The following is a 14,742-nucleotide window of genomic DNA, read 5'->3' as shown; positions in this document are numbered from 1 at the left end:
TTTTCGAATAGTAAGCATTTTTTTGAAATAAAGAACTGTATTAATTTCTATAAAGAAAAATTATTTTTAATTAGAAACACAAAATACCTGTCCTTTCTGTATACCTTTTTATTTTTAGACAGGTAATTTTAGTCTATTTTTATTTTCGTTTCAGTTTTCTTGTACTCCTTTACTTCCTGGAAGTAGCTATAGACTTCGGTCTGAACTAATCTCGGAACTTATACGATGGAAAAAAATGATTGATTCTTCAATCATTGTCAATTGCATCTGGAAAATAATCATAGATTAGAATATGTTTTTACTATACCTTAACACTATAACTAACAAAAGGCTAATACATTTGAAATCATTTATATGTTTATATCATTTCTTTTCTTTTGTAATTTCTTTTCTTCACATTGTATTTGGGTTTTTCACTAAGCTTTCGGAAAAATAAGGAGGATTGAAAATTTCCATTAATTTCTCAAGTTATTTGAAATAATATTTTTAGAATGATGCTCAGCGGAATTCTTCAATTTATTTGTTTGCATTTGTTTGAACATATTTCGACAGTTTGTATTATCTATTGACCGCTGTAGGTGCATGTACATCCGCGAAAATAAAACAAGAATCTCACATATAGCAAGCACCAGCACCGACTTTTTAAAAATATTCAATTTTGATGATTATTGGTGCATATTTTGTTTATAAATGGATTTTTCAGAATTTTCAAGAAAGAGAATTGGCAGTCTTAGCATCTATAGGTTTCATTATAGTCTTTAATAATGAGAAAAAATCCATAACGTAAAATAAGCTATTAGGGGACGACCAATTGATTTTATGGGGGGGGAGCAGAAGGATTTGGAAAATAAATGAAAATAAATTACTTGACTTGCAATGTTTCAAAAATAAATAACTCAGCAGGTCTAATCGAAAGTATGAGATGGCACCAGATTCTTCATAAATTCATCTTATTTCCCAAAAAAAATCGGGAAACACTTCCCAATAAAGTATAGTTTCTTTTAATATACTTGAAATGTCTGAAAATTGGTTTCATTTAACTTGAGGTATATTGTCTCAGGAAACCTTACCTCACTTTTATTTTAACAGGGCCGTAATTACATAGAGGCAAATGCCTCATGTAGGAAATTTCAAAACCATATCAAATTGCGTTCACGGCGAGTGCCTTGCAACAAGCAAGTTCTGTTTTCCCTCAGACGTAGCCCTTTTTCGGGATCAATATATTTTTATTTATTTGTCTTTTGTTCATTGATTGCCCTTCTGTATTATGTTAGTGATACATTCCTTTGTGTAATCTAGTAATTTTGTTATGAACTTGATCATGACTTTAAAAAAAACAGCAGCCACAAACTTAACTATGTGAATTCCATTTTTGCTTTATCATGAACATTGGTCTTTTGATGTTGTCTCTAGAAAATTAAGTCTTACACGGAATTTATACATTTTGCTTTTAGACCAAAATATTGACAAAAAATTATTAAAACAAAACTCGCATTTTCAGATTATGAAAGGGTCTTTGGAACACCCAGAAAGCATGATTTTACATCATTTGTTCTATAGCTTCTTGGGCCTTCAATGGCTCCAAAACCCTTAAAAAAAGTTTGCCTCTCTCCGCTCGGCAAAATATGTTTCCCAATACTTTTAAAAGTTGGGAATATAAAAGATTCATTTCTGCAAAGGATGATGATTAATTCTGACTATTACATGTATTTTTATAAGAAACAAATCATTTAAAAAATGTGAGTTTTCGAATATCATGAATATAGTTGTGAAAATGAATAATCAGTCCCTTGCTTTAATGAAAATGAAAAATCTTGCTTCAATAGTGCAGAAAATGAATAATCTGTCCCCTTAATTTACAAAAATAAATAACCGATCAAAAACAAATCCTACTCCCCCCTCCCAGAATATCAAATGGTCGTCCCCTTAACAAGACTGTTTTACAATTTCTTGCTCCACTTGAAGATGATGACGAGATAAAAAGTATTTTCGTCATCTAAATATATACACTTCCTGAACCTTTTCACAAGTAATGATCAAGATACAATTAAGGCCTTTAATATACAAAGTTAATTAGATCGATACGTCTATTTCCCAATGACGCCTGCAGGATCGAGGAGAATGAATCGAATTTGAAATAATAATACGTTTGCGGTATGATTCGTATTTTTTTAAATCGTTTTTGTAAAATACATTTATGTCTTTAAAGTTAATAAGAAATGTAACCAAATAATAATAACCTCCGCAAAATGTCCACTTGATAACACTTAGTTATTGCTACGAAGAGCAGAAGCGTCCCAAATGCAACAAGTGTTTTACATTCTCACGTGCACACTGTTATTATGTGCGTTGTGCTGAGTAATCAAAGATAGTAATTTATTAATGAAAAGAAAACCATGAAATATATTATCACTTTCTTCGTCTAGGTGTCACTGTGGTAAATAAAAGTATAATAATGAAAAGTAACAGATTACAAAGTCACATAACAAATATTATAATAGTGATAAATAACTTTAATTTTATTAAATTCACGTTTCGGCAAATTATTAGTTTTAGATGAAGCATGTGTCCATAGTACGCTAATGCCCCACTCCCACTATCATTTTTCTATGTTCAAAGGACCGTGAAATTGGGGTCAGAATTCTAATGAGGCATACATTAGACAGATCATAATAAGTTTCAAGTAGATTGGACTTCAACTTGTATACCTTTATATGTGTAAGGATGAATGTATAAAAAAAATATAAACTACACGTTGAATAATTTCTTGCGTCCGAAGCGCTTTTCTGGATTTACCTTCATCAGGAACGCTCAAATCCAAACATTTTGAAATCCGAACATGTATAAGTACTGAAACCGTCGAAGAGCTAAAACTACCTAAAATAAATAGCCAAATCCATCTAAAGCCAACTTTGCCAGAGGGAGTTGAAACCTTAGTTTCTTAATGATTTCAAAATTCATAAACGGACAATTTAAGTAAAGTTTGTTAAATCATGTCAGTACCAAAGTATGTAACTTAAAGGATGAATGTATCAAATATAGTGCAGCAGCTTTTAATAAAAATTGAGTCAATCTGAACTTCACTTCATGCATCAATTACTTTGGGGAATTTATATCTGATAGATCTTAAAAGAACAAAAATAATTTGCAATAATAAAGGGTCTTGGTGGAGTCCCTCTTTTCTGTAGTCTTAAAAAAAAAAGTTGTTTGGTCCATTATTTTTTATTCTGCTCATTTTTGTATCAAATTATTCTTTATTCCTTCATTATTTTGTTTTGCCTGTTCTTTTCTGTTTTGTTTTTATTTTTTGTGGATTCGAGACTAAATCATTTCTTCTTTAAAACCCATCCAAACCCTCAAAACAGCTTAATACTATAAAAAATAAATTCATTTAACCTTTAATTAATTATTTTCAAAATATTTTGGAACTATTTCTTCAGGTGCATGTGGTCAAGCTTCATACTCATTTACTTTCTGTTTAGTTATAATTATATCTGCCAATGAAGTTCAGACTTCAAACTTTAGAAGGTGTGTACTAATCCGACAAAACAAGAGGATCTCGAAAGGTTTGTAAGACGTTATGTACAATAAAGCGTTTTCAGATCCTTCTCAGCAGACTGAGTTTGAACATAAGATTTGTATATTAATCCGATTATACAAAGTAAATTCTATACAGGTAATGACTGGTATATTATCATATGATCGATTTGAGGACCACTAGGTGATAGAAAGTGCTGATTGAATAGGTTTGGAAACTCAGAAATATATAATAAGGTCTATGCAATTCCAATTACTTGTTATATGAAAAGCCCAGTATTATTTTCACAGCCGAAAGTCTCGCCGAAAGTAAACATTATTACATACGGAATCAGATCTGAGCTCCGAGCAAAAGTAATATTTCAATAATTATGCCGGATTGCAACTTGTTTGTATTCTTTGTTTGTTCTTCTTTGTCTTTCTCAGTTCTTGGAGTTCACGGCTATGATTTTAATTCGCAAATGTTCCCTCTTTTCGCATTTTGATAATGATAAAATGAAGTAAAATTAGAAAAAGTTCACCTACACAAAACATAATACAATGCTACGCAGGGCGCAAATTGATACGACCGCAGAGGTCGAACGCTGAACAATTGGGGCAAGTATGGACACAACATTCAAGCTTGATACAGCTCTGAATTTGGATTGTGATTAAATAGTTGACACAGCATAGGATTCTGACACAGAATGAATGTGGTCTAAGAACTTAAAACTTTTAAATTGGACATTTACCTTTTATGGTCCAATATCTAAAATCTAAACACATGGTTAGATTCAGCATTTTAAAGAACCCCAAGAATTTAATTTTTTGATGAAATCAAAAAAAAAATCAATTTTGGACCCTTTAGACCTTTATGTGGTCCAATTTGATAACGGAGCCCAAATATCAAAAATCTAAATACATGGTTAGATTTATATTTAGAACATAAATATAGTTTTTTACACATCGACACTACAATGATAATTACACCTTATGTAAGAATCTTGGGTTTTGATTGATTGATAGCCTGTGTATTTTTCACCAATATACTGTTATCAAATGAATATCGTTCATTTTTTAACGACGCCGTATTTGCCAAAAGGATATGCCTTTTTTACCCTCTCTGTCGTGGTATTTTGAACAGATATATCATGTTAAGGAGGGGTATTTGCGAAAAATACCAGTGGGGAGAATGTTAAATTTCGATTCTTACATAAGTTGTAATTATAAACAGATATATCATGTTGAGGAGGGGTATTTGCGAAAAATACTAGTCGAGAGATTGTTAAATTTCGCGAGCCGTAAGGCGAGGGAAATTCATTCTCAAGACTGGTATTTTTCGCAAATATCCCCCCCCCCCCCCCGCCAATGAACATGCTATATCTGCTTAATTACACCGAATGTTAATGTTCAAAACGCATTGATGATCGTGACGTTACAAGCGTCCAGTCGGATAGAGTATTTTTTGGCAAATACCACGACAGAGAGGGTAAAAAAGGCATAATATTATGCTAGTATAAATCCTATTTTTTGTATTTACTTTTTGTTGATATTAGTATGAACAGTGAGATGTACAATATGATGTACATAAAATTGAGAATGGAAATGGGGAATGTGTCAAAGAGACAACAACCCGACCATAGAAAAAAAACAACAGCAGAAGGTCACCAACAGGTCTTCAATGTAGCGAGAAATTCCCGCACCCGGAGGCGTCCTTCAGCTGGCCCCTAAACAAATATATACTAGTTCAGTGATAATGAACGTCATACTAATTTCCAAATTGTACACAAGAAACTAAAATTAAAATAATACAAGACTAACAAAGGCCAGAGGCTCCTGACTTGGGACAGGCGCAAAAATGCCGCGGGGTTAAACATGTTTGTGAGATCTCAACCCTCCCCCTATACCTCTAGCCAATGTAGAAAAGTAAACGCATAACAATACGCACATTAAAATTCAGTCCAAGAGATGTCCAAGTCTGATGTCTGATGTATGAAGTATGGACTTAGTCAACTGTTTTCACATGATTTTGAAAACATTGTTTTGTTACTACAAATTAAAAATGTTTGGTGTGTATCTTCTGTTATATCAGTCTTTGTTGTTTCTTTATATAGTATCACAAATAATTTATGTTCGGACGAGCAAAGAGAGGTAGAACATTAAAGATAGTTTTTAACATATCGGCACAAATCGATAGAGTAAGTCTTCTGATTTTAATTTTTTAACAAACCCACAACCACTACCAACATTCGCTATCAAAGGGCGATGGTCATACGTCCGGAGTATAGAGACCGAAGACTCAGTTTTAAGTAGTCTATTGAAATAACTTTTTTTTATTATAATATTTTGCAAAGATATATGAACATTTAAGAGTATTATCATAATTGCTTACAAGCGTTTTTTATAATAATGCTGTATATAAAAATAACTATAACAACCAGTAACAAAATTAATTTGACGGACATTATTGAAGATAAAAACAAACACTTTTAAAGACATTACCAACATTATTAAAATGACTAGCAGTATTGAAGACAACAATAAACAACAGTAGATGCAAATAACAACGATAAACAATATTGAAGATACATGTAATAATAATTAACATTATTGACGATGACACTTATTAACAATATTGACGATAATCAGACTTAAATATTTTTTACGATAACACTAATTAGGAGTACTGACGATAACATAAATAACATTATTGACAATAACACTAATTAACAGCGATAATGATAGCAATATTTAACCGTTTAGACGGTAACACTATTTAACAGTATGGACGATAACACTCATTAACAGTGATAACGATACCTATAATAAACAATATTGACGATAACCCTAATTAACAGTATTGACGATAACACTCATTAACAGTGATGACGATAACAATAATTCACAGTATCGACGATACCATCGATTAACAGTATTGAGGTAGAAATTGCAAGTTGTGTTTTAAATAACAAACCAAATAATGAAGATACTCGTTCTCACCCGCACTTAAAGATAAAACAACTACATAAGTTAACATTTTAACAATAATAACAATATTCAGATTCAACATAGCACCAACAAAATATCAATTAATAAGAAAAAAGAAATCACGTTTAAGAACATGATCATCGTGAAAAAAGAATATTGATTGCGCTTTTTTGTCTGTTAACTATCTTTGATGTTGCCAATCGTTCGATATGTATGGCGTCCCAAACTTTTGTTTGCATGTCTACATTATATTTACATTTTTACTGAGGTTATTCTATGGACATAGATCTTCGGCATCTTTACATGTAACGTGTACTTGACTATGACTTCTTAATTAAGCAAAACAAGGAGAATATTATACTATCACCACTACTGATTGGTTGAGTGTTATTTGCTTTTAGTACAGTGGTAGATAGTTCATACATGTTCATAACGATGAATACTGCATAATGGCATTTATCAATTATAGTTAACTAATGAACTAAATATATATGATTTCGTATCTTGGGTAACTAAACTATTATGATCGTGTTGATTGTATGGTCTCATTGCTTCTATATGTACATGGTATTGATTGGGGTAATTTAATTCCGTATTCTTCAATTATTAGGCCGTTTCCTGTATTCTTTATAAATTTCGCCAATTATTTCTCATTCTTTACAAATTGGGTTTTCATTATTCCTTATTTTCTTGTGTTTTTTTTCTCCATTCCTTATTGCTTTGGCCTATTTTCTGTAGTACAATCACATTATTCTCTTTTCTCTTAAACCTGACCGCAGAGGCGGATTTAGGGGGGGCAGGGGGCCCGACCCCCCTTTCTGGGGAAAAAATTGGTTGCTTATATAGGGAATCACTGAAGCGTGACTGGAGCGGGCCTCTTAGGTCAGTCAGTGGGCCCACACTTATGAAAATTCCTGGATCCGCCACTGGACCGGACTTTTCTCTAGTGTTGCTATTTCTGATAGTGATCGAATATGCCTACCCATGGGATTTGGGTTAAAAGGCTGTAGTCAACCAACTTCCGGTTTATATTAGGAACGTCTTTACAGTGCCTTTGACGTACGTTCTACATATTGGGCACTTCCTCATGGCTGGTGCACAGTCGGAACAACATACTAGATGTCCACAGGGAAGAAAAGCTATGGAGGCCTCTAATTCTAGACAAATCTTACACAGACGTTGGTCTCGTAGCTGTCGGTTTTCTTCAACTAAAAATTCTGCGTCTGTAATACAAGGTAAATCGGAATTATAATAGTGTTATGACTGTTTGAATCCCACTCTGCTTATAGAATAAAAAAATCACATGACGGTTACTACAGAAGAAGTGTTATCTTAAATTTGCTACAGATACCTCATATAATTAACATGATTATACCATACAAACATTTTACATACGTTCATTATATATGGAGAACAAAATTTAAGGTATTTTTTTTTATCTAAAAACAACCTTGGTTTTTTGTTGTTTTTTTTAGAAAGCAATCAAAAGACTCTTCTTCTTTTACATTATTTTTTTTATAGTATAAACTTACCATCCAGATTTGATTCATTTAAACTATTGACAAGATGTTCGTGTGCTCCATTTTCATGTGTATTTGTATTTGATGACAATGCATTTGTAGATGTTCCGGATGTATTTGTAGATGTCCCGGATGTATTTGTAGATGTCCCGGATGTATTTGTAGATGTTCCGGATGTATTTGTAGATGTCCCGGATGTATTTGTAGATGTCCCGGATGTCTTTGTAGAATTACCAGATGTTGATCCGGTAGAACCATTTGGTAGATTTTCATCCTTCTCCAATAAAACAGTCATGATATCAAGAGCTGTGAATGTTCCTCCTACAAATAGAAAGTAATACATTATAAAAAAAAATAAACAGCTGCGCCATGAGCGCATGATACGCTCGACGTCTTGTGTTGAAGTTTTATGCAATAACCATAAATAGTTTCTGAGAAAGTTTTAAGCAATAACCATATATTGTTTTTGAGACACGTCGGGACAAGTGAAACCCACCACCCTGTTTTTTTTTTACAAAAAACTAAATATCACTAAAACAAAATTTTGAATCAAAACCAAAAAGTATACAGATCTTTAGATTAATATAACAAAGAAGTGTGTAAAGTTTTAAGCAATAATCATAAATTATTTTTGAGAAGGTTTAAGCAAAAATCATAAATTGTTTTTGAGATACAGCACAACATGTAAAAAAACCTCCCCCTTTTATACAAAATACTCCAAAATTCAAAAATGAAATATTGAATCATCACCAAAAAGTGTACAGATCTTTAGATTAATATAACAAAGACATGTGTAAAGTTTTAAGCAATAATCATAAATCGTTTTTGAGATATGGCGCGACATGTAAAAAACTCCTCCCCCTTTTTTACAAAATACTCAATAACTCAAAAATGAAATTTTGAATCATTACCAAAAAGTATACAGATATTGAGATTATTATAACTAAGAAGTGTTTAAAGTTTTAAGCCATAATCAAGAATTGTTTTTGAGATACGGTGCGACATGTGAAAAAACACACCCCTGTTTTAGTTAAAAAGTGCCGTAACTCAAAAAGTTTTAATCTTATGTTCATCAAAAAGTATACAGATCATTTGACCATCATAAGAAACAACTATATTAAGTTTCATGAAATTTGGATAAGTCGTTCTCGAGTTACGGTGCGACATGTTTACGCCGGACAGACAGACAGACAGACAGACGGACGGACGGACGGACGGACGGACGGACGGACATTTGTATACCATAATACGTCCCGTCAAAATTTTGACGGGCGTATAATTACACAATTAGTGTCTTTTTAAAATTTCTTGGTGGTTGAGTTCAGCGCTTGCATTGGGTGGGGGAAATCATTGGTGTAATCATGGCCGGCGTCATACTATAGACTTTTACCTTTCGGAATTTAATGCTTTATCAATTTCTGCACGATGCTATTCCATATAAAATATTTGTTCTTTTTTTTGTTCTTGCATTTTATTGTCTTTCATGTTCTTATTTTTATATTCTTTCAAGATTAAATTACACATTCGTATTCAAAGATTCGTTAATTATTTATAAGTTGCTTGTCCTCGTGTCCCACTATCACCTCACCTTTACCATGTTTACTCGCTTGCAATTAGGTTTTTTTCAATTATGTCCATCTATATTATCATATGTTCTAAATCATATACAATAAAGTTTGATTGGATTGATAAGCTTGCTTAAGGTATACAGTTACTGCTTATAAATATATACCTGGTTTAACCGGTAACAATTGCTGGATAACTCGAAGCACCTGTTCTTGGGTATATCCCATCTCTAAGACACTCCTGGCTGCTGCTGTACCAAGATAGCTGGGACTGCTACTTGGCTGTGGATTGCTGTTTGAAAGTAAATTGGAACCGTTTTGAGTTGTTTCTTTCGATTGTACATGTTGTTTTGACGTTATTTGGTCACTTTTGTCCTTTAATTAAATAATACGAAAAATAGATATAAAATGAAACATATTTGGATAAAATATATAGAGTGACTTAAATCTTATGGTTACACTTATCATATCTTAACAGTTTGATTCAAGTACTTACCATTTGCTCATGTTTATCTTGAACGGCTTTTATAAATGCATCTCCCTTGTTCTGACGTAGATATGTGCACTTCGGAAACCATCTAGCATGTTCCACCCATGGATCATCACCAGTCTCCCAATTTCGGAGTCCACCGCCACAGAAGAAACACCTTGTGTAGTCATGGTACCCAGCAAACAGGAAACCAGCTATCGCCATCTCTCTTGGTGTCTGGTCTAAATACGAGGGCCATCCCTGAAAAGAGCTGATTCTAACTTGTAAAGCAGCGTAATTCTGATAACGAGGCTTCTCAAGATCTATCCCCAATGAGAAAATGTCGTTATTAGTTAATTGTCTCGAACTTGAAGATTCAGAACATCCACATGCTCCATTCTGATTAGCTTTCGTCGATTCTGAGCATGCGCCATTGGTATTTATATTATGTTCAAAATTAGTGCTTTCACTAGAAAAATTAGCCGTTGGTTTAAAATCATTACTTGTAAATTGATTACGGATATTATTACCAGTTTCACCATTTAAAAGACTGGATGGCTCTGAAGTTGTCGAACTTGAAAGTTTGTTTTGGTCGTTGGAGGCAGCACCAATCAAAAGACTGGATGGCTCTGAAGTTGTCGAACTTGAAACTTTGTTTTGGTCGATGGAGGCAGCACCATTTAACAGACTGGATTGCTCTGTAGTTGTCGAACTTGAAAGTTTGTTTTGGTCGTTGGAGGCAGCACCATTTTGCAAGCTTTGTTTATTTGTTTTCAAGGAAGATTCAGAATGTACTGATGATCCATTATTACTAGAATTCGTGTGCTGGTGTTCAGCTAGACCTGAACCACCAAACAATCTAGAATTTTGAAGATGAGTACACGATGGAGAAAGTCTACAATGAATTGCCAATGGATTATCATTTCGTGTCCAGTTCTGATGAGTAATGCCACATGCATAACATCGCACGGTATCAGTACTTCCGGTGTAATAGAAACCTGCCTTTGACAATACACTAACAAAAACATTCACATGACGGGGAAAATTACTATACGAAGACAGACGTAGAAGGTGATTTGACATAGATTCATCCATAGACATGGTACTACCCGAAGATAAACTATCAAAATAAGTATTCAAACTAACTGGTGAAGCCTGGAAACATTGATTCGGAACAAAACGTAACATGAATAAGTATTGAAGCCAGTCAAAAGAATTTTTCGATTTTAGGTTTCCGGTTTCATGTTTTAAATTCGGAATTGACATTTGCTTTTGTAAGTTAATTTGAAGTTGTTCCAAAGTTTTTGATTGTATATCAAGATCCATTTCGATGTCGTGAAGACCTTTCTTTATTTCTGTGACAGTTCTTAAACTATTCTGTTCAATTGTATCAAAACCACGTGATTTATCTGATTCACTTCTTGTACTATCGATCGTTTGAGCCTTTGTATGTTTCATCTTAAGTTTGATTCGTAGTACTGAAAAATTTATTTCAGATAGGTCTACGCTAAGTTTTCTATTTTTGTTGTTATTTACTTCTGTTTTGCTGGACGGATAACTGTTTAATCTCCGTCGTTTGGGTTTCGAATTCGACATTTTATCAGTCGGAAAGAAGCTTTGATGCATTGCCTGTCTTTCTGGTTCTCGTATTGCAGTTTGGTTATCTTGTATTAACATCTTTAGCTTAATTGGCTGAAATAAAATGCAAAATCATCATTATTTACAATAATTACTATGATCATGGAAGTAATATTGGAAGGAATAACATCGTCGTCACTTCAAAGGTTTCATCTGCGTTACCGCCCATCTTTCAATAACTCGTTAATTGGTTCAATATCTGGCATGGAAGTTTATTCTCCGCATGTGATCGATCAAATCACTGACATTTATCGGTCATTTTCGTGTTCACGGAGAACTACGAACAGACAAGTTTTTGTCGAATATACATGCGAACTTAACCCGAATAGTCCATTCGTTACATTCCGTTGATGTACGCTGCCGAAAAGAGTCATCTCGTTCAATTTTTATTTTAGTCCAATTTTCCCCTATTTTTGGTTAGTTTGAACTTAATAGTTAAAACCGACAGCTATCACATACGAAATTGGAGAACAAAGTTGTGTCATTTCAATTTTAAAATTTACAGACAATTAAAAAACCATTTCCGTATAAAGTTAAGAAGATGACTGTACAAAAAATACGTTTGGACACCCTTTATTAAATACGAAAAATCTAAATCTCTCGTGTATTTTTAGTCAATTAAATTATTAACAATTCTAAACGAGTCTATCCTTCAATTTAAGTTCTTGATACATAAACTAATTTGTGTAAAAATGAATTTACCGTAAGACAGATAGATGCAAGCCCATTTCGTCGGTTTGTTATATTTTTTGCTGTATAGCTTATTATATTAATACAAGCATTCCACAATAAACACTTTTTAAATATATATTTACGAAAATATTATCCCTGTTTTAGTTGTCCAGTTTCAATAATGCAATCAATGACATTTATGACATATACATAAATTTAGAATACTTGAAAGTAAATATTATTTCATTCAATCTCGATAAACTTTGCACATTTCAACAGTAAAAAAATCTATGCCTACATTTGCCTACATTATTTTGTTAAACATCATGTGAAACCTGATCGATTCATCGGTATTTAACTGTTTAACTCGGGATCCGCTTTTAACCGGAAAATACTTTTAGAACAGTTTAAAACAAACGGTACCGGACTCGATAAAACCACGTGACTGAAAAGAAATTCCAGATGCCTTTTACAACCGCGGTAACGCAGATAGTAACCAAAGGCGTCTTACCGCTGAGACTATAATTGGATGAAATCGTATGACTTTAGTACAGAGCTCAGCATGCTATAAATACATGCTAATTAGTCGTTGTTATTCCTTCTAAATATTACTTCCATGCTATGATCATGCATGGTTAAGGTAATTGTAAATTGATGACGTAATGTCATGTAATTTAAACGCGCCAATACAACACCTTTAAAATCTATTGGGGCCCAGTTAAAAACAAAACTTCGATTCGCTGTTGTAATTGCAGTGATTCATTTGCGACCTAAATTCTAGATTTGCAATCATGCAGGCAATCGAAGTATTTAATTACTTTTATTAATGTGTAGGTGTGTACATGTAAAATTAGAGTGCCATTTATTTCAATTTAGTAATTATTTTTTAAAAGACTGATTCATCATTTAAAAGTTTATAGTAATATAGTAATATAGTAAATACCTGAACAAGGAATTCCCATGGATAACTTCATTCATAAAATGACGACAAAATGGGATTGGTCATTTTATATATATACTGTATTACAGGTGGGTGCTTTGACGTCAGACATCACTATTTTAATACTTGAAATGCAACGTCATGCCATTCAAAACTATTAATGACGCATTTAAATATTTTGAATGTTACTGAGTGCTAAAAAAAAACTTCGACACAAATAAGGACACATACTTAGACACGGAAGTGTGATACTTATTTGTTTAACGTTATCACGGGAATGGATTACATTAAAAACAGAGGTAATCTAATCGTTTTTTATTATTATTTCATAAATCACCATCGCTATATTTTAATTGTTATAACTCTATGGTCATTTCAATCGAAAACAAAATCAACGAAAGGTATCCATAAACAATAACGTAATGTAAATGTGTAACTGTTATATTTTTGGAGTTTTGGCTTCAGACGACATTTGCAAGGACCACCATATTTATATAATTTTTAAGGGATGATATTTTTAATGTAAGAAATTGACCTTAACATTAGAATTAAACCGGAAAATGAGTTGAAATATCATTCCTCGAAAGATTTCAAGCTTGTTGAAAGTAAACAGAACTTACAGCAGAACAAAGCGTTTAGTCTATATCTTGATATTACATCGTAAATGTTAGGTAAGTATGATAATAAGTCCACTTTAAAGGGCAAAATTAAGGGCTCGTCCTTCTATTCCTTTGTCTAGTTAATTAAAATTATCTAGTGAATGGAACTCTAGTCAATCTATTTAATATATATATATATATATATATACATCTTTATTCTGTCAAACCTTTGCAATTACAATGGTGTACAGGCACTACATGACATCAATAATACAGACAGAAATACATGAATACACAGAGTAAAATATGTACACTATTTCAATTATACTGATAGTATTTAGCCAGGAGGGCACACATGGGAATTTATAAATCTAATGAAAGTACACAGCTTTTTCAATTTAGATTTTATATTTAAATTCATAATTTTCTTAAACATAATTATATTTGGACGATTTACATATTTTTTATCAATACATTCGTCTCTTTTTACTGACATCTCTGTGCACATCATAATATAATGATACTCATCTCCAAGATCTTTAGAGCTACGTAATTTACAATTTCGTCTATCTCTCTGAATATTTGTCCATGGACATTTAATGGAACTTTGATAGGAAAATTGAACTTAATAAAAGTAAGAAGATGTAGTTTGATTGCTGATGAGACAACTCTTCACCAAATAATAACGTAGAGTTATCAACTACTAATATAGCATGTATAGGATCCTGATATTTCTTGGTGTGTCGTTTGATATTTAGTTAAAAGAAAAATGCAGACATGTTCAGCTGACTATATATTGTAAACTAATATATATTTATCATTTACTTTGTTGATT

General features: G+C 32.6%; 1 protein-coding gene across 5 annotated transcripts in view; it reads right to left on the bottom strand.

Moving 5' to 3' along the window:
• Positions 1-13,378, bottom strand: part of LOC143054902 (baculoviral IAP repeat-containing protein 7-A-like) — a 28,094-nt gene extending 14,716 nt beyond the window's left edge. The window contains exons 1-5 of one of the 5 annotated variants that reach the window (XM_076227995.1): positions 13,312-13,377; positions 10,086-11,750; positions 9,757-9,964; positions 8,037-8,345; positions 5,826-7,727 (exon numbers count right to left, since the gene is read on the bottom strand). In XM_076227995.1, the coding sequence (XP_076084110.1) occupies positions 7,531-7,727; positions 8,037-8,345; positions 9,757-9,964; positions 10,086-11,735 (2,364 nt within the window). In that variant the 5' untranslated portion in view covers positions 11,736-11,750; positions 13,312-13,377 and the 3' untranslated portion in view covers positions 5,826-7,530. Of the gene's footprint in view, positions 1-5,825; positions 7,728-8,036; positions 8,346-9,756; positions 9,965-10,085; positions 11,751-13,311 lie in introns of those variants that run through there. The other 4 variants (XM_076227996.1, XM_076228000.1, XR_012971872.1 and 1 more) reach the window with 4 other exon arrangements.
• Between the last annotated feature and the right edge of the window lie 1,364 nt (positions 13,379-14,742).

Source organism: Mytilus galloprovincialis, chromosome 12 (assembly GCF_965363235.1).
Source record: "Mytilus galloprovincialis chromosome 12, xbMytGall1.hap1.1, whole genome shotgun sequence".
Taxonomy (NCBI): Eukaryota; Metazoa; Mollusca; class Bivalvia; order Mytilida; family Mytilidae; genus Mytilus; species Mytilus galloprovincialis.
This window is presented reverse-complemented; position numbering and strand designations above follow the sequence as displayed.